This window comes from Carcharhinus amblyrhynchos, chromosome 31 (genome assembly GCF_965287045.1).
Source record: "Carcharhinus amblyrhynchos chromosome 31, sCarAmb.v2.hapA, whole genome shotgun sequence".
Taxonomy (NCBI): domain Eukaryota; kingdom Metazoa; phylum Chordata; class Chondrichthyes; order Carcharhiniformes; family Carcharhinidae; genus Carcharhinus; species Carcharhinus amblyrhynchos.
The window spans coordinates 9,381,457-9,406,528 of NC_137354.1; the positions used below are offsets into that span (position 1 = coordinate 9,381,457).

The following is a 25,072-nucleotide window of genomic DNA, read 5'->3' on the forward strand; positions in this document are numbered from 1 at the left end:
CCCCGGTGTTACGCTGCACGGCACTGAACCGCCAGCACCCCCTCCACCGACAGCGCCACCCGCAGGCACCCCAGCCCGTCGCTTATTGCAGGAAGGGGGAAAGGGAGGCTGCAGCACAACCAGTGGCCGGAGGGTTACACTGCTGCCAGCTGCTGAAATGCGTTGAATAGCAGCATTACCTTGCCTCTAACTGAGGAGTACCTTGCCAAGAGACCCAAGGGAAGTAGTGACAGCCTCATCATTTTAAACCTTCAAGATCCATTTGGGGACTTTCACAGTAATGTCATTGCAGCGTTAATGTAAGCTTACTTGTGACATCAATAAATCAACTTAAACTTATTTCATAGAATCCCTGTAGCAGAGAAAGAGGCTATTCAGCCTGTCAAGTCTGCAACAACTCTCTGACAGAGCATCTTACCCAGGCTCCCCAGCCTATTCCCGTAACCCCATGTATTTATCCCACTAATTCCCCTACCCCACACATCTTGGGACACTTAACAGGCAATTTAGCATGGTCAATCCACCAAACCTGAACATCTTGGGGCATTTAAGGGGAAACTTAGCATAGCCAATCTACCTAACCCGCACATCTTTAGACTGTGGGAGGAAACCAGAGCATCCTTTCATAGAATCCTTACAGTGCAGAAGGGGGCCATTTGGCCCATTAAACTTTCACTGACAACAATCCCACCATGACCCTATCCCCATATATTTACCCTGCTGGTCCCTTGACACTAAGGGACAATTTAGCATGATCGATGCACCTAACCCACACATCTTTGGATTGTGGGAGGAAACCAGAGCACCCAAAGGAATCCCACACAGGCACGGGGAGATTGTGCAGACTCCGCACAGAAAGCCACCTGAGACCTCAATCAAACCCAGGTCTCTGGCTATCTCACTGTGCCACCACGCTGCCTAAATTCCATTTTTAAAAGTTTTCATTATCAGGGCTTGCATTTCAGCAGGTTATGCCTGGTTTAGTTGCTCCTATAAATAAATGGTACCAGAATACAGAGGGAGGGGCTCATTGGCCAGCCCTTATGATGGGCTGAATGGCTTCCTCTACCAGATAATTTTATGAATGCTATTTTTAATAGGCTTCCTCTGTTTTGTCTATCAAACTTTTAAAATCATAGCTGTCAATGCTGTATGGATTCTAGGTGTGTGAGGGTATCAGGCAAACCTGAGGAGTCAACATACGCCAAAAACATAAACATCAAAAGGTGTGTGTAGGTGGAATAGGCCATTCTGCCTCATTCTTCCAGAATACCAGTCCCTATCATCTTCCCACTGCAAGCTGTTTATTCAGTAAATTAGTTGCTGCGACCCCCAACCCTTCCTCTGACAACTTGAATATCTTTTGTACAAAGAAACATTCCTTTATCTGAGCTCCAAATCTGGCCCTCCAAACAAGTATGTAGTGTTTTATAAAGCAGAGAGATATTGGCAAAGAATTAACACTGTAACTAAAGAACCATTGGTTGATTCCAGCACAGAAGGGGGTCATTTGGCCCTTCTCTTGTGCTAGCTCTCTAAAAGAGCAGTTCACCTCATTCCTCCCCCCCATCTTTTCCCTGTGGTCATGCATTTTTTTTTCAGATAACCGTCAAATCTTTCAGGCGCCGTTCGCAGCATACCCTCAAATTCAAACTTTCATCCGTGTTCTATGCTCTTAAAACTGTACTCTAACTCTTTCAAACCAAAGAACAAAGAAAATTACAGCACAGGAACAGGGCCTTCGGTCCTCCAAGCCTGCAATGACCATGGTGCCTGACTTAACTAAAACTCTTGTCACATATATTGGAGATACTTCCGGGGACCACATCCCTCTATTCTTTCCTATTCATGTATTTGTCAAGACGCCCCTTAAAAGTCACTACTGTATCCAATTCCACTATCTCCCCCGGCAGTGAGTTCCAGGCACCCACCACCCTCTGTGTAAAAAATCTGCCTTGTACATCTCCTTTAAACCTTAAACCTGTGATCCCAAACCCTCTAATACTTCTCTTTTTAAATCTCTTACAGATTTTGCAATTTGTATTAAGCTGATTTGTAACTGCAACACTATATTCTGCACCGTCTTCTTTCCTTCTCCCCGATGTACACTACGAATGATGTTTTGTCTGTATCGCGTGCAAGAAACAATACGTTTCAGTGTATCCCAATACAGTGTGACAATAATAAATCAAATTAGATCAAATTCTCTTTTGAGCACCATGATTGAATCTCCCTCCACCACACTCTCGGGCAGCACAGTTCATATTCTCACCACTCACTGCATGAGTTTTTTTAAAATCACATCATCATTGCTGCTTTTACCAATCACTTAGAATCAGTATCCTCTGGTTTGTGATCCATCAACGAGAATAGATTTTCTCTCCTCACAATTTCAAACCCTGTGACCGTGCAAAAGAACAATCTTGGAGAGGAATGAATGAAACAGAGAGGTTTAAGAACAAACCCAAAAAGATAGATGGTGGAAAACCTATCCAACAGGTGTGGGATACAGAATGGAGAGGATTTATAGGAGGTCGGAAAGGGCTGAATTAGCCTTAACCAGCCAGTCGTGCAGAAGACCATTGTCACAAGAACTACAGGAATTGCAGTGGCCTGTAACCACCAATATTTATGAGTGGCGGTTAAATATCTTCCTAGTGTTGTCCACATTCTGAGAATGCATAATTTTTGTTTTATTTGTTCATGGCATGTAGGTGTCACTGGCTGGGCTAGTATTATTGCCTATCCCAGAGGGGATTTAAGAGTCAACCGTATTGCTCTGGATCTGGAGTCACACATAGGTCAGACCAGGTAAGGATGGCAGATTTTCTAAAGGACATTAGTGAACCAGATCGGGTTTTATTACAATCGATAATGGTTTCATGGTCACCATTAGACTTTTAATTCCAGATTTTTTTTATTGAATTCAAATTTCACCATCACCATGTTGGGATTTGAACCCAGGTCCTAGTGGATTCTGTTGGGTCTCTGGATCACTAATCTGGTGACAAAATCACAGCCTCTAACTCAAGAGATAGAATGTGAGGGGATCAGTAGTGAATTTCACATGTCTTCTGTGATCCTCTAGCAGGTGACAACTGCACAAGGTTGACAGATCACAAACTGGTGACAAAAATGTTAAAGGAGAAACAAGGTTGCTGCTGAACAGATAGAAAGAGACAGGGAGTGTTATGAAGAGTGGAGAGACAAAGAAGAGTAAGTTCTTCCTGCTCCAGCTGACTCACAGGGGAACAAAAATAAAATGCAGGAGACATGCCTTTGTGGACCTCTCCAGACTATGCTTTCTGGTCCTGACAGATTTAGGCTGTTGGAGAAGCCAAGAGAGCTTTTTCAAGCAAGGCTATGGATTTCATGTAACCTGCATCCAACCACATCTTTACACAAGAATCCCTCAGGCTGGTTTCAAGCAGGTTTACTGGGTATTCACTATATAAAATTGTAGCCGTTAAGAACAGTCCAAGGCCCTAACAGGTGAATCCTCAGTTCCTTTATAATTGTCTTCTTGCCAAGTTTCTGTCAAGTGGAAAGATAAAATTCTTCCTCCTCCAAGATGGGAGTGTCGTATTGGAAATATAAACTGTTCCAGAGATGTCTCTGTTTCTTAGGTTGTCGAGAACCCATGTGCTCTTGCTGTGATTTGCAGCTGAATTTTACCCTTACAAGTTACACAAAAACCGTTAGCCTTTTAATCAGTAAACACACAGGAGAGAGTCAAGATTGAAACCCAACAAGATCACAATGTACAATGTCAAAGCACTGTTGCCTTGGGAAGGTTCTCTCAATCTCAAGGCTTATCACTTAAAGGAACAGTGTTACAATTTTTTGAGTCATTTATCAGATTAACAGAAGAACTTGTAAAAAGTAATTTATGACCAATGTCTGTTCTAACAGCAACTGGTTAACCAGCTAGAAGTGAGGTAGATTTTCATCATTGCATCCTAGACCAGTAAAGTGCCAACCCTTTATAGAACCTGCCAAACATTCATTTGACTGATTCCAAATATTATGTAGATCATACGTGTTTGATAAAGACCGTCCAATCCTCCCACCAGATAACTGGTCAGGCAGTGAACATGGAACTGTGTATGTGTTGGTGTTGTATGGGAGCAAAGTTTGAAAAGTTTTGAAACTCCATGGTGCATCATAAAGACCTCTATAGAAAGACTCCCATTTAGGTTCTGTCTTTTCATGACCTCAGGATGTCCCAAAGTGCTTTGCAGCCTGTCAGTGCTGACTTGATGGGCTGAATGGCCTCCTCTGCACTGTAGGAATTCTATGATTCACTTTATTAGCGAATAAAGTGTTGCCAACCGTTGCAACGTGGAAGTGCACCTCCTATTAATGTCAGTAAAAAGTTGGGATGTTAACATGACATGATCAACATAATTAGTCATGTTCAATTGCCCCTTAGTGTCAGAGATTAGCAAGATAAATACATGGGGTTATAGGAGTAGGGCCTGAGTAGGATTATTGGTGGTGCAGGCTCAATGGGCTGAATGGTCTCATCCTGCAGGGATTTTATGATTCTATGAATTTGTGCAGAGCATAAATACATGTGTATAAATGGAAGAGCTACGGTATTCATGGAAATAAAATTGATTAACCACAGCTAAGTGGTAGCTATGCATGACCACTAGCTTTGAGTCCCTGCAAGGAGGCATCACAAGCTTAGTACATTCTGAGAACAGCAGAATATTGAACTGGAAGCTGTGCCTAGATTGTTGTACCACTGTTCGCACTGTTGGTCACCAAATGAATGCTGTTTTTCCCTTGTTGTACAGTGATAAGCCCAGAGAATGACAAAGGATATATGTGAGAGTGCAAGAGCACAAGTGAGAGAGCGCAAGAGAGAGTAGCAGCTACAAGAGAAAAGAACTGAACAATTACAGCAACACTGTTGAGGCAATTCTGTAAAGGTACCCACATGGTCCAAGTGCAATTGCACAATCAACCACGTGTAGCTCAGTTGGTAGCATGCTCACCTTAGATTCACAAGGGTTGGGTCCAAATCTCACCCTGCAGCTTAATTGAGTACAAAAATCATGTCTTGACACTCCAAAATAGGAGTGCTGCACAGTTGAAGATGCTGCCTCACGGGTGAAACATTAAAAACGAGATCCCGGGTTGGATTTTGCAGAGATTTCTGTTGTCGGACCTTTGCCCATTCTGATTCTGCAGCAGGCAAGGTGGCAGAGTTCCAGCACCCATCTCCAAAGATGCGCAGGTTAAGTGGATTGGCCATCCTAAATTGCCTCTTACTGTCCAAAGATGTGCAGGTTAGGTGGATTGGCAGGGTAAATGTGTGGGGTTACAAGGATAGGGTAAGATGCTCTGTCAGAGAGTCGGTGCAGACTTGATGGGCCAAATGGTCCCCCCCCCCCCCCCGCACTGTAGAGGTTCTATGATCTGCCTGCTCGAGTGAATGTAAGAGGTCCCTTGGCACAATTCTGAAAAAAGAGCAGGGAAGTTCTCCTTAGTGTCCTGGCCATTATTTATCCTCAATCAGTAAGACAGGAAACAGGTTACTGGTAAATATCACACTGCTGTTTGTGGGAGTTACTGAGTTTCATACATTACAACAGTGACTACACTTCAAAACTACTTCATTGGCTTTGAGATGTTAAACGATCACGAAAATCATTCTTTAAATGTCAGTATTTCTTTATATATATTTGGAATTGTTATACACTGAGTTTACACTGAAATCAGAATCGCTGTGATAAGACAATGCAAACCCTTCCCTCTCTAGAGAGATTTACATCCAAAAGATTGCCTAATATTGTGATGAACCAGGAGTCATTTGACCAAACGCCATTTTAAATTTGTTGCATAGTATTTATTTTTGTTTCATTTACATTTTTAGCACATGACATATTAGCCCTTCTTTCACGGGTCCCCACTTTCAGACAACTGCCTTCACCCATCAGTAACAAACTCTGAGCAGCCAGCAAGAACAGGCCAGCCAGGTAAATCTCAACTCACTGCCTCCTCTCCTTGGCATTCCTGCTGCACTCGAGGTCAGGACAGCCAACCTGTAAACTGTAGGGTCATGAGGCAAATCTTTCTGAACAATTGCAGGCAGGCCTGGGCTGCAAGCCCCTTACAAGACCAATGATACTTCAGGCAGCACGCCCCAATGGAAAGGGCAGGTCCACGTTTGGCTCGATCAGTAAAAGTGGCTATGGAAGGGAGAAAGCGGCGTTCTCAGAATTGGAATGTTCCAATTCTGCAAAGAGTGCAGCTTTTAACAAAAGAAAAATCAAAAACCATCCCTGCGTACTTGATTGAGGAACGTTAGGAAGCTGGAGGAACTTCCTATTGTGTGTTAGAGTAGAAGCTCTGAACAAGAAGGCACAACCCAGTGTAATCTGCAGCAAGCAAGCAACTCCTAAAAAAGCATTTATAAAAATATAGACCATTCTGCTCTCTTGAAGGAACTTAGGAGGTCAATTTCTCCAAGGCAACTACACGACTGACTTTAGATAGCGTGAACTTTTTACTTATTGAGAAACTCAAAAGGTGTAAATGGGTAGAGTTAATAACTGTCCTGATTGTCATAAAATGCTCTGGAAAGTGCACTGAGTCTTAAACTTGAGCTAAACAAACATATTTGAAAATGCCATACATAAAAATGGGATTACATTTACAAGCCAATACAAAACTGAATAAAATCAATATGAGGAAGCTCTTCGTGCTTTGGTGGCATTTTTTTTTGGAGAACCTACATCGAGCTCTCCATCTCCTTAGGAGGCTCACTCCCCTCTTAGTCATTTGAGCCGCACAGCTGTAATAGGATCTTCCTGTAATCTCCAGAGGTGTCGTCCTGGCAACAAAAATAGAGACCAGTGATGAGGAGGGAAGATCAGAGGCAGTGCTGAACATAGAATTAAGGAGGCCATTTGTTTAGTTCCTCATTCAGTGAGACCATGACCTCCAGGTGGAACTAAAGGGTCAAGGCAGGCCAGTGTTAAGGACCTAAGTAGTAGAAGCAGGAATAGATCACAAAGCCCATTGAGAGTTCACCATCATTCAATACAATCATGGCTGATCTTGGGACTCATCCCTATTTTCCCATCCATTCCCCAAATCCCTTAATTCCCCGATAGACAGTCTTAAATGTATTCAGTCATGGAACACCAACAACTCTTTGGAATAGAGAATTCCAAAGATTCACAACCCTTTGGAGTGAAAAAAAATTTCTCCTCATCCCAGTCCTCAATGATCAACTCCTTATCGTGAGACTGTGCCCATGTTTTAGATTCCCCAATCTGCAGAAAGTCCCTCGGTTTCCACTACCCGTCAAGCCCCTTCACACTCAATTTTGTAGGTTTCAAAGAGATTGGAGCTCTGAAGAATGGGAAGCAGAGAACGTAATCCTAAAGTACTTAGCCTCTCATCATAGGGCAACCCCCTTATCCCAGGAACCAATCTAGTGAATCTTTGCTCTGCAACCTACAGTCAGAGTATATCCTTCTCTTAAATGTGGAGACCAAAACTGCACACAATACTCCAGATGCAGTCTTACCAAAACCTGGTCTAACTGGTTCCCACACTTGATTGTCGTCCAATGGATGGCCCACATTGGGCTTTTCACTCGAACATGTTTGAAATGATGGCCTCCTTCCTTTGCCACCACCACCACCCCCCAAAGCCTCCACAATACTGATTAGGCTCCCAGCATCCAAAGTTCCCACTTTTGTTTATAAAATGTACAGCACAGAAAGAGGCCATTTAGCCCATTGAGTCCATGGCCTGTGTTTATATTCCATTGAGCCTCCTCGTACTCTTATTCTTCTCATACCTTAGTATCTCCATCATATGATTCTCCTTAATATATTAGTCTCCCATTTCATGTTCTCACTCTCTCAGTAAAGAAGCTTCTCTGAAATCCTTATTAGATTCACCAGATGAAGGAACAACTCTCCGAAAGCTTGCACTACCATATAAACCTGTTGGACTTTAACCTGCTGTTGTGAGACTCCTAACTGGATTTATCAATGACTATCTTATATTTGTGGTTCCTAGCTTTGGTCTCCCTCGCCCCCTGGCAAATAATCCCCGCAGAAGATGGGAAAACCATCACCTGGAAGTTCCCCTCCAAGTCACACACCATCCTGATTTCGTTCCTTCACTGTTGCTTGATCAAAATCTAGCAACTCCATTCCTAACAGTGCCGTGGGTGTATCAAGGCAGCAGCTCAACACAGCCTTCTCGTGGGTCAATAGGGCAATAAATGTTGACACCCATATCCCATGAACAAATGAAAACAGCAAGTGAAAGCATCTTCTCTACGTCTACAGTATTAACTCCTTCACAATCCGAAAGAAACTCCATCAGATAACCGATTCTCTTATCCTCTGGTCAATGACTCCACAGGTGTCTCTACAGAACCTCCCCCGCCTGCTCATTATTCATGTGTTTGCCCCAGATGAGAAGTTGACTGGTTACTCAACATTGCAGTGAATCCTTCCCTCACCCGACATTCCCAGCAGGGATCATCAGATAGTAATTAAGAGTGGGAGCACTTTCAGTTTTGGTTATCTTTTCCCTCTCTCTAACCTCACGTTCCATTACATACTTCCCATAGGGATAACCTAACACACAGTGGTGACAGTTGGGCGGTGTGGGGAGGGTTTGTTGTCCGCGTTGAGCAAGCGCAAGGATCAAGGCCCCCTCTGCACTATGAAGAGATAACAGGACCTTCATTAAGGATTACATGCTTGCTCCATTCTTCATTTCACATCTAAAATGGGGTCAGACCACACAAAATAGACCATCTTTTGTAGCATTGAATCTCTACAGTACAGAAGGAGGCCAATCAACCCATTGAGTCTGCACCAAACTTCCAAAAGAGCACTCTACCTAGGGTCCACTCCCTCTGTCCTATCCCCATGACCTGCACATTTAGCACGGCCAATCCACCTAACTGCACATCTTTGGACTGTGGGAGGAAACCGGAGCACCTGGAGGAAACCCACGCAGACACAGGAAGAACATGCAAACTCCACACAGACAGACAGTCACCTGAAGCCGGAATTGAACCTGGGTCCCTGGCTGCTGTGGGGCAGCAGCACTAACCGCTGTGCCTCCCCATTAGAATGAGTTCATTGTTGAGGGTAGTGTTGAGCGGTGAACACAGAGCTGGAGAAACCTCCTCAATTGCTGTACTTGCTATCTGAGCGCATATTACTGGTCAGCAGTGAAATGGGCATATTTACCGATATGAAGGAGTACAGAGACTGGCCGTACATCCTCTTGAATTCAGCCCGGATATCTAACATGTCCACCTCACAACGAGACACCATGATGCGAATCAGCGTTTTGTCATCTGTTCCCAGGCCCTAAATGGAAAAGAAGGCTGATGTGTTAATATGCGAGATTTAAGAACCTTTCGTTTCTTACCATTCACGCTCATCCTAAATGCCCAACTCCTGGCTGTCTACTTCTTATTCCCTAGCTCAGACGTTCCAAGTTACTGAATCGCTCTGATCTTCCCACTGGCTGCAATGATGGGACAGTCGCAGCTTGTGACGTTGTGACTCTTTTTTTCATTAAGAGCACAGCACATAAAGGGTTTTGTTACCTTTATTCCAAATCTCATCTACACTGTGACAATGTAGATTTCAGTACTAGTTCAATGTTGGGTAATGTCATGTTGCACTGACTGATGCACTGTATCAAACAGCGTGTTCGTTCAGCTGTTTGCCATAAGCAACGTACCTGACTGTTCTCAATTCAGAACATAACGTTGAAATTTAGATGTGATTCTGCAAACGAACAGCACTCGTTGAACAATGTGTGTGTTAAGAATTATGCTAACACCAATTTAAGATCATCAGTCAGCATTGCAATGTGGCATTACCATCCCCGAATCCCTCATCATCAACATTCTAAGGGTTACCATTGATTAGAAATGGAACTGAATTAGCTATACAAATACCATGGCTACCAGGTCAAAAGCTGGGAATCCTGCGGCAAGTAACTCATCTCCTGACTCCCAAAGCCTGTCCACCACCCGCAAGGTACTAGTCAGGGATGTGATGGAATACTCCCCACTTGCCTGGTTGAGTGCAGCTCCAACAACACTCAAGAAGCTCAACATCATTCAGGCCAAAGCAGCCCATTTGATTGCTACCCCTACACCACTGGTGAATAGTGGCAGCAGTGTGTACCATCTACAAGATCTACTGCAGGAATTCAGAGCTCCTTTGGCAGTGCCTTCCAAACCCATAAGCACTGCCATCTAGAACAACAAAAGCAGCAGATGATTGGGAACACCAGCACCTGGAGGTTCCCCTCCAAGTCACATTACTGTCCTGACTTGGAAATATATCGCTGTTCCTTTACTGTCGCTGGATCAAAATCCTGGAACCACCTCCCTAACAGCACTGTGGATCTACCTACACCTCAGGGACTGCAACGATTCAAGATGGCAGATCGCCATCACCTTCTCAAGGGCAACTAGGGATGGGCAATAAATGGTCTAGCCAAAAATGCCCACATGCCATAAATGAATTTTTTTAAAAATTTGAAACTGCTAGAAGTTGCATACATTCATACACAGGAGCATAGCCTGGCATTGCACCTTTACTGAATTAAACAGTGGCTGGGAGGACAGTAGTTCTTTGGTGCATCTGCCATGCCAACACCTCAACCAGAGTTGACTTGCCAATCAATCCGCAGTCCTTTCCCCATGCAGAATAAAATTGTTGCTCTCTGTGAAATTTAGCATTTGTGCATCTGCCCTGATGAGTGCGGGTCAAAAAAATTTTGACAGGATGTTTCTTTTTCCAGCAACCCTGAAATTCTGTACTGCAAAAGGGACTATAATTTATTTTAGGTTGACTAGACTTCATGTAGATGGCACCCCCTCAGCTGTAGCGTACATGGGATTGTGTGCGCGTGCACGTGTGTGGGGCAGGGGCGGGGGGAGGAGAAGGGGAAACCAGTAGTTAATTAATTTAGACCACTGAAAATTTTTCTTCTCTGCAAATTCCTTTTCCATTGATGATCGATATGCTCAGACCATGGTAACCATAAGAGGAATGTTGAGAGATCCTGTGTATCCTTTCCATTGATGCAAAGACTTCATTTTCAGATATTTCTGCCTAAGTAATTACATTTAAATGCTGAGCTTAAAAATTAACTAACACTTGACTACATTTTAAAACTCAGAAGGTTTGCTAAGCTGGCGAGAAATTGACTGCATTTTTCAAAAGGATAATGAAGCAAAACAAGCTTTTCATAAGCCAAACAAAGTTTTTCATAAACAACATCTGCTAGGCCTGTTCCTCCAAGTTGGAGTCAGCATGTGCCAATCAATTGCAAAAACAAAGATAGCGAATGACATATATTCCAGCTTCAGCTCTGTGTTTGTAGTTCAGTTCAGCTTTGTTTTTGAGTTCTGCGTTCAAGGTCAGTGGAGGGGGGGGTGGGGGCGCGGCAGGCAGAAAAAGTCAGTCTCTCTCTAGTTTTGCTCTTTCGTTTCATTTTTGTAATGATTTAATTTTAAGTTCTGTTCAACCAAAAAAAATCATTTTAAACTCCGTACCAATCTTTGTCTAAGACAAGGAATGAAAGGACCCTATAAAGGACAATCTGAAAATTAGTCTGACAACGTGCAAAAGTAATGCGCTGCCCAAAATAGTCTGATGTCCAACACTGAGTTCAATGACCTTAGACTGTGACTTTTCTCCTCCATTTTAATCCTTTTCTAAAAAATTCTCTTATACATTTGTTGTCTCAATGCAATAAGCCCTCCCTTCCACCGCCATTTGTTCTCAAGTTTGCTACAATCCCTCCCAGCTCTCACGAATCACTGCCCCACCCTCTCATACCGTATAATATCCAACACATTCCCCTCCCCTCAGTTCTGAAGAGCCATCAAGTGGACTTGAAACGTTAACTGTTTACTCTCACTACGGATGCTGAGCTTTTCCAGCACTGTTTCTGTTTGGATGTTTTACTGAGGAGACGGAGAGAAGCTGAGGTTTAGAAAGCCCAAACACTAACTGCATTTTATATCTTTCAACACACTCCCCAGACCCACTTTGTGTTTCCTGTCTTTTCTGTTTTAATTCCACCAAGTTACGATTGTGAATTGTTTCACCAAGCAAGCCTCCATGGCACAAAGCACACGGGGAGGGGAGAATTTAATTGGAAAAAAAATTAGGCTGGACTTGATGCAAAACTATTCTGACGTGATTATTCCCACCATTCCCGCCTCCAGCCTGAAAACATCTGCTTACCTTCCAGCTTTCAGTTCCGACCAGCAATTTGCATTCCAAATATTAATTCTGCTTTACCCTTTACAGATGCTCAACTAAACTGGGACAACACACTCTCCCCACTGGTCAGTAGTTCTAACTAACTTTGGAGGGAATGAGAGCCTAGATGGTTTAATGCCTGGCAGTCAATGACTGTGCAAGGGTCATGGGGGATAGACAAGAAGCTAGATTTGGATGAACACAGGATTCCTGGAGGACTGAAGGAAATGAGTTTTACATTTGGGTAAAGAAAATGCACGTATTATTCAAAGATTTTTCTTTCACATCTTTCATAGAATCTTAGTGCAAAAACGGCCCTTCTGCCCATCGAGTCTGCACTGACACATGAAAAACACCCAACCTCCCACCTAATCCCATTAACAGCACTTGGTCCTTAGCCTTGAATGTTATCATTTGCCAAGTGCTCATCCAGAGACTTCTTCAAGAAGACGAGGCAACCTGCCTTTACCACCCTCTCAGGCAGCACTTCCAGACCATCACCATCCTTGGGGTGAAAGACTTCATCCTCACATTCCCCTCCAAACCTTCGGCCCCTCACCTTCTTCACTCAGAGGGTAGTAAGGTCGTGGAATGCCCTGCCTGCAGCAGTTGTGGACTCGCCAACTTTAAGGGCGTTCAAATGGTCAGTGGATAGGCATATGGATAAGATTGGAATAGTTTAGGTTAGAGGGTCATTAGATTGGTTCCACTGGTCGGTGCAACATTGAGGGCCGAAGGGCCTGTACTGCGCTGTAATGTTCTATGTTAATCTTGTGTCCCCTCATGACTGACCCTCCAACTAAGAGCTGCACCTTCTCCACTCTGTCCAAGCCCCTCATAATCTTTGTACACTTTGTGTTGGGCTTCTTCTCCTTTCCTAACTTCAAGAACCCTTAGTCCAAACATCCTTCCCTAATTGAGAGGTCACATTTCTTCAGAGTCTTTAGTCAAATCTGTGTTGAAGCTTGGTTGATTGATGCACCATTTTCTCTCCGTCCCTCTCTAAAGGAGCATGGTTGGTCAACAACCTAATCCAGTTTCAACACTGTTTACATTGGATCACAGAGTGGGCTCCAGTCTGTGGTTAAAATTATGCTTTAGCTGCCACAATAGAGGCTAGAACAACTGGTATGAGTTACTGCGTCAAATCAAAGCCATGCTAATTTCAGTAGAACAAAGTTAGGAAAGTTCAGCCACTATTTTCTTTTTATGCATGTAATCCCTACAGTGCAAAGGAGGCCATTTGGCCCATTCAGTTTGCACAATCCCACCCAGGCCCTATACCCGTAACCCAACAAATTTACCTACTAATTCCCTGACAATAAGGGGCAATTTGGCATGGCCAATCCACCTAACCTGCACATCTTGGGAGTGTGGGAGGAAACTCACGCAGACACGGGGAACGACTTGCAGACTCCACACAGAGTAACCCAAGCCAGGAATCGAACCCGGGTCCCTGGCGTTGTAGAGCAGCAATGCTAACCACTGTGTCACTGTGCTGAGTGAACGGGTGAAGTATTATCAACATATTTCAATATTGCAAAGCAGTTTGAGGAGAGAAGCAATTGTATTGGTCAAGGAAGGAGTGGGCAATCAGTATGAACACAACCTCATCCAACCAAGCAAAATAAATAGCGCCATCAAACTTTACCTTCATCGACTTGTAGAGTCTTTCAGCAAAATAGGCCGGAGTATTTCTCAGACACTTCACTGTGAAATGAACATTAGTTACATATTAGACATTGGCCAGTATATGGAACATACTAAAGCAGAACAATGTATGAACACACATACACACACACACAAAGAAGGACACACAGAAACCAAGATTCTCAGCAACAACCAGGTGTTAATGCATCTACTTTAGAACACTGGCCATTGACAGAGGATAGAATGCATCAACCCATCTCTAAAGAGGTATAGGCTAAAACATCCTGAGTACACGTGGAAAGGATTGAAGGTATTGGGAAGGGTGCGAAGAATTCCTAAGGATGTCCCAGTGTTTGACAAGCTCCGCCAGCACTTAGAGAGAAGAGAAACCTTAGTCAGGACTGTGGGACTTAACCGTGCTGAGTTCAGGAAGCATGTGGGAATGCTGCACTTGGTAATTAAGTATTCATTCCATGGTTCCTCGCACACAGCCTATGCCCAGTCTTAACCAGGCACAAGGGCTCTCAAAGGTCACGACAAACCTGAATGCACCTTCTGTGGAGATTACCATAGACAGCCATTCCTTCAAACAGACTACAATCCAGCTCTGTACACACAAGAACAGCTTCTTCCCTGCTGCCATCAGATTTCAGAATAATACCTCACACTAAGTTGATCTTTCTCTACACCCTGCCTATGATTGTAACACTACATTCTGCACGCTCTCCTTTCTTTCTCTATGAACGGTATGCTTTATCTGTATACTGTGCAAGAAACAACACTTTTCACTGTATATTAATACACGTGACAATAATAAATCAAATTCTTATTTACAAGTCCTCCTCTCAGCCTCACCCATATCCCATTTCTACACCCTCCTCAGGTCTGGTCTACAGTACACGTTCCCAACCTTCCTTGATCACTGGAAATGAAACCTTCGGCCACCTTCCCTGTACACTGATAGCTCCTCGCAAGGCCCCAATGGTTTGCCGTGCCTCTGTCCCCAGATCATAAGGCTTCCTTTTCAGCTGTGCGTTCAGTCATCCACACTTTCACTTCTCCCCTTTTCAGTGAGGTTCCCAGGGGACTTTGGCCAAATTCCCAGCAAGATCCCAATACCCAAATGGCAAGAAACCATATTCTGATTCAGGCTGGGTTGACACATTTGAGCTGGAGCAGCTGCGATGATCTAAAGCTAACAACACATCGCAGTGGGCAAACAGATCCACTGGTCACCATCACAACGCTGTTACTGGGAGCTTCCTGTGCACAAATTGGCTGCCTTACGTCACAGCTGGAACCATGCTTGGAAATGCATTCAACCGGCTGCAAAGCACCTTTTTTCTTTGGAAATGTCTTGCGGCTGTGAACGGTGCTACATAAATGCAAAACTCTCTCATTGTATATGAAAAAGTGTCTTGAAGGGGCACAGCAGAGGAAGGAGCAGCTTACAGAAAAACAAAGACCAAAAAGAATCCAGGATAAGACAACTCCAGTTCCAACTAACCCAGTTCCCAAATAGTAAAGCAGCTTTAATTTGATCAGATAGTCACGGGAGTGTGCAGATCGTCACCGCTGCTGGTTTAAAAACACAAATGTGGACATGCCGGCATTGGACTGGGGTAAGCCCAGCAAGAAGTCTCACAACACCAGGTTAAAGTCCAACAGGTTTATTTGGTAGCAAATGCCACTAGGTGAGCCCTGACAAAGGGACAGCCAGCGCTCCGAAAGCTAGTGGCTTTTGCTACCAAGTAAACCTGTTGGACTTTAACCTGGTGTTGAGAGACTTCTTGCTGGGTTTAAAAATACTGCAGATTTAGGGCAGACCACTAGATGGAGTAGCTTGTCTGCTCAGGACAATCCATATTAAAAGAGAGAGAGGAACGGTGCAGGGGGAAACGGCTATTCCCGGAGAGTAAGAAGTCTGACAACACCAGGTTTAATTCCAACCGATTTATTTGATAGTAAACTCACAAGCTTTTGGGGTTTGCCCCTTCCCGGAGGGCACAGTGAGAAGTCTCAACACCAGGTTAAGTCCAACAGGTTTATTTGGCAGCACTAGTTTTTGGAGCCTCAAGCTCCTTCGCCTTCACACTTTAACCTGGTGTTGAGAGACTTCTTACTGTGCTTACCCCAGTCCAACGCCGACATCTCCACATCATTCCCAGAGAAACCAGTACCACAGATCATGCCATTAATAAATAAACTTTCAAGTTTAAACGTGTCACAAGTAGGCTTGCATTAACACTGCCGTGAAGTTACTGCGAAAATCCTCAAGTCGCCACACTCTGGTGCTGCTTGTTCGGGAAGGAGAATTTAATCAATGCATCTAAATCTTTCGGACTGTGGGAGAAAACCGGAGCACCTGGAGGAAACCCACGCAGACACAGGGAGAACGTGCAAACTCCACACAGACAATGACCTAAGCCAGAAATCTAACCTGGGTCCCTGGAGCTGTGAGGCAGCAGTGCTGATCACTGTGCCACCCCTGTATAAAACAGTACAAACCAAAATACATGGGCAGATGCTACATTTCAACCATATGTTATTTGCCCTGTGCTGTATTTGGCAAATGTTCTTTCGCAAAAGGGAAAGCCCCCTTTGGATCCGGCTATTGCACAGACACGGACACACGGGAACACACACACACACACACACACACACACAAAGACCAAACCTCTACTAACCCACAACCTGAGAATCCGGAAGGCATCAGAGAAAGAAACACACCAGGAAAGCAGCATTACAGGTACATCAACATACAACATTTTGACATTCTGTTCTCCAACCAGGAAGGCCATCCTGCGCGTGCAAAGCATTTTACTCTCTTTCAAACATTAACACTGTTGTGGCACCATTAGTGGCTGTACGTGACCGCCTGAGTGCAATCAGTTGCAATTTCTGTCTCAACGTGACCATAATAGTTTCTATGGAAACTTTCTCGACAAAAAACAGGGCACTTCTGCAATTAAACCTTTTCTTCCCTCCTCCCAACTTAATTGGTGGCCCTTCTGAGCTCTGGGAATCATTGCTAAAGCTTCTTTTGTCAATGGTCCAGTTATTGAAGATCTCACTCCTTTACCTCACCAACCTAATTAAAACTACACCTTCATCTTTCACCACCACCCCCCCCCCCCACCCCCTCCATGAGAAGTGGGTGTCATTGGCAAGGCCAGCATTTGTTGCCCATCCTTCTTTCAGGAAGCATAAAGGAGAACATACCCCGTCTAAATCAACAGGGACGAAGTAGGAAGGATCGAGAGCTTCAAGTTTCTAGGTGTCCAGATCACCAATCTGTCCTGGTCCCCCCATGCCGACACTATAATTAAGAAAGCGCACCAAAGCCTCTATTTCCTCAGAAGACTAAGGAAATTTGGCATTTCAGCTACAACTCTCAGATTTTTTACAGATGCACTGTGGAAAGAATTCTTTCTGGTTGCATCACAGCCCATTATGGCTCCTGCTCTGGCCAAGACCGCAAGGAACTACAAAAGGTCGTGAATAGAGCCCAATCCATCATGCAAACCAGCCTCCCATCCATTGACTCTGTCCACACTTCTTGCTGTCTTAGCAAAGCAGCCAGCATAATTAAGGACCCCAGGCACCCTGGACATTCTCTCTTCCATTGGGAAAAAAATACAGAAGTCTGAGGTCACACACCAAGAATAGCTTCTTCCCTGCTGCCATCAAACTTTTGAATGGATCTACCTTATTAAGTTGATCCTACACCCTAGCTATGACTATAACACGACAATCTGCACTGTCTCCTTTCCTTCTCTATGAACGGAATGCTTTGTCTGTATAGCACACAAGAAACAGTGCTTTACACTGTATACTAATACATGTGACAATAATAAATCAAATCAAATCCTTGACCTGAGTGGCTTGCTATACCATTTCATAGGGCAGTTTAAAGTCAACCTCATTGTTATGGGTCTGGAGTTACATGGGAGGCCAGACCAGGTAAGGGTGGCAGATTTCTCTCCCTGAAGGACATGCTCTTTCTTATGTGTAAGAGTATATCAAGGGAATACGTTAGCTATGGCTGTGTCTATGTATATTTCTATTATTACACCGAGATGTCTCACCTACTGCCAGCATGCCTCGCTCCAGGTTCCCAGACATCTCCCGACAGATCGTCTTCTCAATGTCGTACTTACAAACCTGCCGATACTCCTCAAATACTGAAATAGAAAGCAGAACAGTGAGCCATGAAAACATCTTGATATTCTATTTCGAGGACAATGGGACTGCTGGCAAGGTCAGCATTTATCATCCTTCCCCAACTGCCCTTGAAAACTGAGCATTTTCAGAGGGCAGCTAAGAGTCATCACATCTGGATTTGGTGGGGACGGCACGGTGGCATAGTGGTTAGCACTGCGGCCTCACACCTCTAGGGACCCAGGTTTGATTCCCAGCTTTAAATCACTGTCTGTGCAGAGTTTCCTGTTCTCCCCATGTCTGCATGGGTTTCCTCCAGGTGCTCCGGTTTCCTCCCACAGTCCAAAAGGCGTGCTGGTTGGATACACTGACCCACATAGGCGCCAGAGTGTGGCAACTAGGGGATTTTCACAGTAACTTCATTGCAGTGTTAATGTAAGCCTACTTGTGACACTAATAAATAAACTAAAATTAAACTATAAAAGGAACACATGTAGGCCAGACTAGGTAAGGACAGCAGATTTCCTTCCCTGAAGAGGGCATTAGTGAACCAGATGGGGGTTCTAGCCAAGCAATGATAGTTGTCATGGTCACCATTTCATTCATTCATGGGACATGGACGTCACTGGCTGGGCCAGCATTTACTGCCCATCTATAGTTGCCCTCAGGCAGTTTAGAGTCAACCGTGTTACTGTGGCTCTGGAGTTTCCTGTAGGCCAGGTTGGGTAAGGATGGCAGATTTCCTTCCCTAAAGGACATTAGTGAACCAGATGGGTTTTTCCAATAATTGACAATGCTTTCATGGTCATCAGTAGGTCCTTAATTCCAGATTTTTCTTCTTTTGAATTCAAATTTCACCATCTGCTGTGGCGGGATTCAAACCCAGGTCCCCAGAACATTAGCTGAGTTTCTGGATGAACAGTCTAGCCATAATACCACTCGGCCATCAGCTCCCCATCTCCCGAGACCAGCTTTCAATTTCTGGTTTATTCATTGAACCTAAATGCTGTCATCTGCTGGCAAAAGGGATTTGAACCTGGGTCCCTGGATTGCCGGTCCAATGACATTACCTCTATGCCACCATCTCCCCATTAACATTCACAATGGCCAATAACACATCTTCAAACATACAAGATTCTGAAGGGGCTTGTAGGCATTGACAAGTTATTTCCCCTGGCTGGAGAAGGATCGTCCATTTAGGACTCAGGAGGAGAAGTTTCCTCACTCCAGAGAGTTGTGAATCAATTCCACAGAGTTTTGGAAGCTCTCTTATAATATTTAAGGCTGAGATAGATACATTATTGATCAATGGACATAGGGAGTGGGTGGGTAAGTGGATATGTTACAGAAAGTCAGCCATCTTACTGTACAGCCGAATGGACTCGAGGGGGCAGACAATGACAACTCCTGCTCCTACTTCTTATTTACTGTTTGAGTCTGGATGACTAGTTCACACTCTGGGGGAGAAACAATGCCAGCCATTGTGAATAAGGCTGCCTCAACAGTAATCAATCACTACAGTGCAGAAGGAAGCCATTCGGCCCATTGAGCATGCACCAACAACAATCCCACTCAGGCCTTATTCCCGTAAACCCACACCCCTGCTAATCCCCCTGACACCAAGGGCTCGATTTTACCATCGCATTGCGCCTGTTTTCGGGCACAAAAAGTTGGTAAAGTCGGGCGTGAGGCGAACAGCGCAGTCTGCAGCCCACCTCCTCGCCGGTTCCCCCTTTACCAAGGGCCTGAAAGTGGCCACGATCGGGACTGCGTCTGAAACGGTGGGAGAGAAGAGGGGATGGCTGCCACTCTGCTTCAGATCAGAGGAGGGGAGGGGGTGGCCTGCAATCGATCCGGGTGGCAGAGGGGGTGGGGGTCAGTAATGTTGCAGGGGTGGGGCAATGTCTGGGGGGCCAGGGGAAGGAATTATCCTGCCCAGGAGCGATGTGTCAGGGGAGCAGCATTGTATCATTCTTTTTCTGCGCGTGTGCAGATGGAGGCACCAATTGGAGCTGCAGCATTTCGGGCGCATTGAGCCCAGCCTGCAGGCTTCTGCAGCGCGATTCGGAATTGCTGATATATTTGCAAGCAGCGTGTGTATGGGGAGGAGGGGGGCACCTGAGAACAAGTCTAAAAGTCAGATCTGGAACACTTCCAGTTTCATGTCTGATCAGCACTTAGAATCAAAAAAAAAAGGGCAAAAATCAGACCCAAAGGGTCAATTTAGCAAATGAACCTAACCTGCACATACTTGGACTGTGGGAGGAAACCGGAGTACCCGGAGGAAACCCACGCAGACACGGGGAGTGTGCGCAAACCAACAGTGACCCAAGCTGGGAATTGAACCCAGGGTCCCTGGCGCTGTGAGGCAGCAATGCTAACCACTGTGCCACCCTCTGCCCAGGTGGTTTTTCATTTTAATAACGCTCTTTCACAGGAAGATATCTTTCCCCCACAGCAGTCAGGATTAAACAATTACCTGCTTTCAGGTGCCTTTTATTCCTTGCACACAGGATGGCATTGAACTTTGACTCGTCTGTCCCCATACGGCCTTCTCCTGCATTATATAAATCCTGAGGTTAAGAAGAAAACGTTTCATTAGACCTTCACGATGAACATCTCCAAATTCATCTGTGGTCTTGCTTTCAGACTTCTGGTTCACTTTACACGCATCAAATTTATTGGGCTTTCTCTTGCTAACCATATCAATTACTGAGACAAATATTACACCAGAAAGAATTTAAATCAGTTAGGACTAATCTCGAGGGCAGCAGCTCTCCTTCTCTCATCCATTCTGGTCAACATATGGCTCATGGAGATCCTAAAAGGAAGCCATTTGGCCTATCAAGCTCTCACCAACAACAATCCTTCCCAGGCCCTATCTCCGTAACCCCACATATTTACACCATGAATCCCCTGACACTAAATGGGCAATTTAACATGGCCAATTCATCCAACCTGCAAACCTTTGGACCATGGGAGGAAACTGGAGAACTTGTACGAAACCCACGCAGACATGGAGAGAATGTGCAAATTCTGCACAGTCACCGAAGGTCAGAATTGAACCCAGATCCCAGTGCTAACCACTGTGCCACCCTGTCACGTAATGGTTCAAGTGCCACACTAAGGTCGTTGCCTAGTAACTGCCCAGTTATATCAAACTTCGGACAACTGGGGTTGGGCAATAAAGAGAAGGAATTGGAACAAGATGGCACAGGACTGCTTTAGTATGTTCTCATCCAGAATCACCTTCCTCAAAATGAGAACGACTGCCCTTGACATCAAAGCCACATTTGACTGAGTGTGGCACCAAGGAGCCCCAGCAAAACTGGAACAATGGGAATTGGGGGAAAAGCCTCTGCTAATTGCAGTCACAAAGAAAGATGGCTGTGTAAGTTGCAAGTCAAATTAAGACAGTCCCAGAACATCACTGCAAGAAGTCTTCAGGGTAATATCTTGACCCAACCATCTTTAGCTACTTCTTCAATGACCTTTCCCCCTCAGATGGTCAGTAATGGAGATGTTCACTGATGACTACACAGTGTTCAGCATCATTTGCCACTCCTCAGATATTGAAGCAATTCATGTCCATATGCAGCAAGACCTGGGCAATATCCAGGTTTGGACTGGCTAGTGGCAAGTAACCTTTGCACCACACAAGTGCCAGGCAATAACCATCACCAACAAGAGAGAATTTAACCATCTGCCCCTGACATTACACTCACCGAATCCCCCCATTAAAAATCAACATTCTGTGGGGCTTTCATTGACCAGAAACTGAAGAAGTGGACTAGCCATTTAAATACTGTGACTACAAGAGAAGGTCAGAGGCTAGGAATCCTTTGGTAAGTAGCTCATCTCCGGACTTCCCAAAGTCAGTCCACAATCTGCAAGGCACAAGTCAGGAGTGATGGAATTCCCTCCCCCTGCTCAGACGGGTGCAGCTTCAACAACGCTCAAGAAGCTTGACACCGTCCAGGACAAAGCAGTCCCACTTGGACTGGCACCCCATCCATAAATATTCACTCTTTCCACCAATGCACAGTGGCAGCAAAGTACCATCTGCAACAACTCACCTAGGCTCCTTAGGCAGCACCCTCCAAACCCATTAGCACTCCCATCTAGAAAGGCAAGGGCATCAAATACATGGGAACATGATCACCTGCAAATTCCACTCCCAACCATTCACCATCCAGGCTTGGAAATGTGTCACTATTCCTTCACTAAGTTCTGGAACACCCTCCCCAACAGCACTGTGGGTGTACTCACACCCCAGGGACTGCAGCGGTTCAAGAAGGCAGCTCACCACCACCACCTTTGCAAAGGCAATTAGGGACAGGCAATAAATGCTGACCTAGCGATATCCACTCCCCATGAACACACAAATGAATAAAAACAGCAATTACTTCCTGTGCACTAGGTCAAGAGGGATGGAAGGGCACTCTTACAATGTGAAACATTCACATGTCAAAATACTTGACATAAAGCTACATCGTTTAGTTATTAGAATGTAAAAATGCAGCTTAGATTATTCTTTGTATGATGTACTCACGGAGGCACAGTGGGTTAGCACTGCTGCCTCACAGCACCAGGGACCTGGGTTCAATTCCCGGCTTGGGTCACTGCCTGTGCAGAGTTTGCACATTCTCCCCATATCTGCATGGGTTTCCTCTGGTTTTCTCCCACAGTCTGAAAGGTGTGCTGGTTAGGGTGCATTGGCCATGCTAAATTCTCCCTCAGTGTACCCGAACAGGCGCCGGAGCGTGGCAACTAGGGCATTTTCACAGTAACTTCATTGCAGTGTTAACACAAGCCTTATTTGTGATACTAATAAACAAACTTTAACTCACACGTGCAATCGTATTGTTGGGGGAAAAAAAGATTCATCACTGGCAACCTCCAATTGTTGGGGGTGCGCTTCTAGTTCACATTGAGTGGGGCAACACAGGATCAACACTCCATATGTAGTCAGCCAACTAAAACGTCTTATTAAAAAGGAAACTCCTTTAGTCTTTTTAAAAAAAAGTAGTTTCTTTAGCCGGGCTTATAAAACGTGGCGGTAGTTTATACTCCCCCAGCGTCTCCTGCCCCTGCACCCTGCCAGAACTAAATCCAGGCAGATCTGTGCATTTGAAATCGGATCCAAAGCCTTGGCTACATTCTTAGAGTGGGAGTGTCTGACTTGGATCTCTGCCAGACTTCCTGTTTGAAGGCTCGATTTTAGTTCCTCCAGAAAGCAGGTTATCCACTGCTGTTCTCCTTATGGCTGCATCGATAAGGAGCACTTTTGGTGATACTGCGCCAGGAAGTCTTTACACAGTCAGGAAGTACTGAAGCCAAAGACACTTCCTCCATTGCAAATCCAACAGGCCAGTCTTAATAATGGACTTGAAGACACAGCTATTGTTGACAGGCATTGAGGCGGGGTCCAAAGATACACTTGGCAGTGTTTCAGAGAAGCTTTGATATCGTGGCGAAAATGGTTTGAAAAAAAATGCAGTGTAGCTTCTGAGAAGTGGCAGCTTGCTAGCTGGGTCTTTCCATATTCAAAAGCAATTAAACCTGGCATTTGAAAGGCTCACATTACTTAAACGATTCCGAGCTGATATCCCATGGCAATGCTCAGGGTTACAGTAGAGGCTACGCCAATTAACAAAGGGAGCAGTGTTCCAATACACAACGCGCACAATATTGTTGCTGTGGTGGATTTGACTAAGTTAGGACTGAGTCCAAGGCCGCAAAGTCTCCTTTCAGCTCATTTCCTGTCAGTGAAGGAGGTTTCTGTGGATGTTTGTTAGTTTCCTGCCCCAAGCCAATCGGCAAACTTCCCCCTACAGAATAAATTAACCTGTCAGTGACTCCCCAATCCCACCACCGCCTTTACAATATTGTATCATTTAGTGTGTTAGATGCCTTCAAAACTACAGTTAAGTCCCAGTTTAATGTTGTTTTGCTTTAGCGTGGTATAGTTGTGGGGGCACGGTTAGTGCTGCTGCCTCTCAGCACCCGGGTTCAATTCCCGGCTTGGGTCTGTGCAGAGTTTGCATGTTCTCCCCATGTCTGCGTAGGTTTCCTCCTGTGCTCCAGTTTCCTCCCACAATCCGAAGGATGTGCCGGTTAGGTGTATTGGCCATGCTAAATTCTCCCTCAGTGTACCTGAATAGGTGCCAGAGTACGGTGACTAGGGGATTTTCACCAGGAATTGCTTTACAGGTCCAGCAGGTAATTAAGGCGGCAAATGGAATTTTGTTCTTCATTGCCAGAGGGATGGAGTTTAAAAACAGTGAGGTTATGTTGCAGCTGTATAAAGGTGCTGGTGAGGCTACACCTGGAGTACTGTGTACAGGTTTTGGTCACCTTACTCAGGAAGGATATACTGGCACCGGAGTAGGTTGATTCAGAAGTTAAAAGGATTGGCTTACGAGAACAGACTGAGTAGACGGGGCTATACTCATTGGAATTCAGAAGAGTGAGGGGAGGAGATCTTATAGAAACATAAGATTATGAAGGGAACAGATAAGATATAAGCAAGGAAATTGTTTCCACTGGCAGGTGAAACTAGAACTAGGGGGCATGACCTCAAGATAAGGGGAAGCAGGTTTAGGACTGAGTTGAGGGGGAACTTCTTCACACAAAGCGTTGGGAATCTGTGGAATTCCCTGCCCAGTGAAGCAGTTGAGGCTACCTCGTTGAATGTTTTTAAGACAAGGACAGATAAGTTTTTGAACAGTAAAGGAATTAAGGGTTATGGTGAGCAGACAGGTAAGTGGAGCTGAGTCCACAAAAAGATCAGCCATGATCTTACTGAATGGCAGAGCAGGCTCGAGGGGCCAGGTGGTCTACTCCTGCTCCTAGTTCTTATGTTCTTATCACTGTAACTTCATTGCAGTGTTAATGTAAGCCTACTCATGACACTAATAAATAAAAATTTAAAAAAGTTAATGGGGGCCAAAATTCTCAGTTAACCTTGAGAG

General features: G+C 44.8%; 1 protein-coding gene across 2 annotated transcripts in view; it reads right to left on the minus strand.

Moving 5' to 3' along the window:
* Window positions 1–5,835: 5,835 nt before the first annotated feature.
* Window positions 5,836–25,072, minus strand: part of LOC145360361 (annexin A4-like) — an 87,118-nt gene continuing 67,881 nt past the window's right edge. For both annotated transcript variants that reach the window (XM_080215532.1, XM_080215533.1), the window contains 5 exons: window positions 20,578–20,671; window positions 18,026–18,121; window positions 13,939–13,997; window positions 9,240–9,362; window positions 5,836–6,844 (listed from right to left, as the gene is read on the minus strand). In XM_080215532.1, coding sequence (XP_080071658.1) covers window positions 6,785–6,844; window positions 9,240–9,362; window positions 13,939–13,997; window positions 18,026–18,121; window positions 20,578–20,671 — 432 coding nt within the window. In that variant the 3' untranslated portion in view covers window positions 5,836–6,784. The remainder of the gene's footprint in view (window positions 6,845–9,239; window positions 9,363–13,938; window positions 13,998–18,025; window positions 18,122–20,577; window positions 20,672–25,072) is intronic.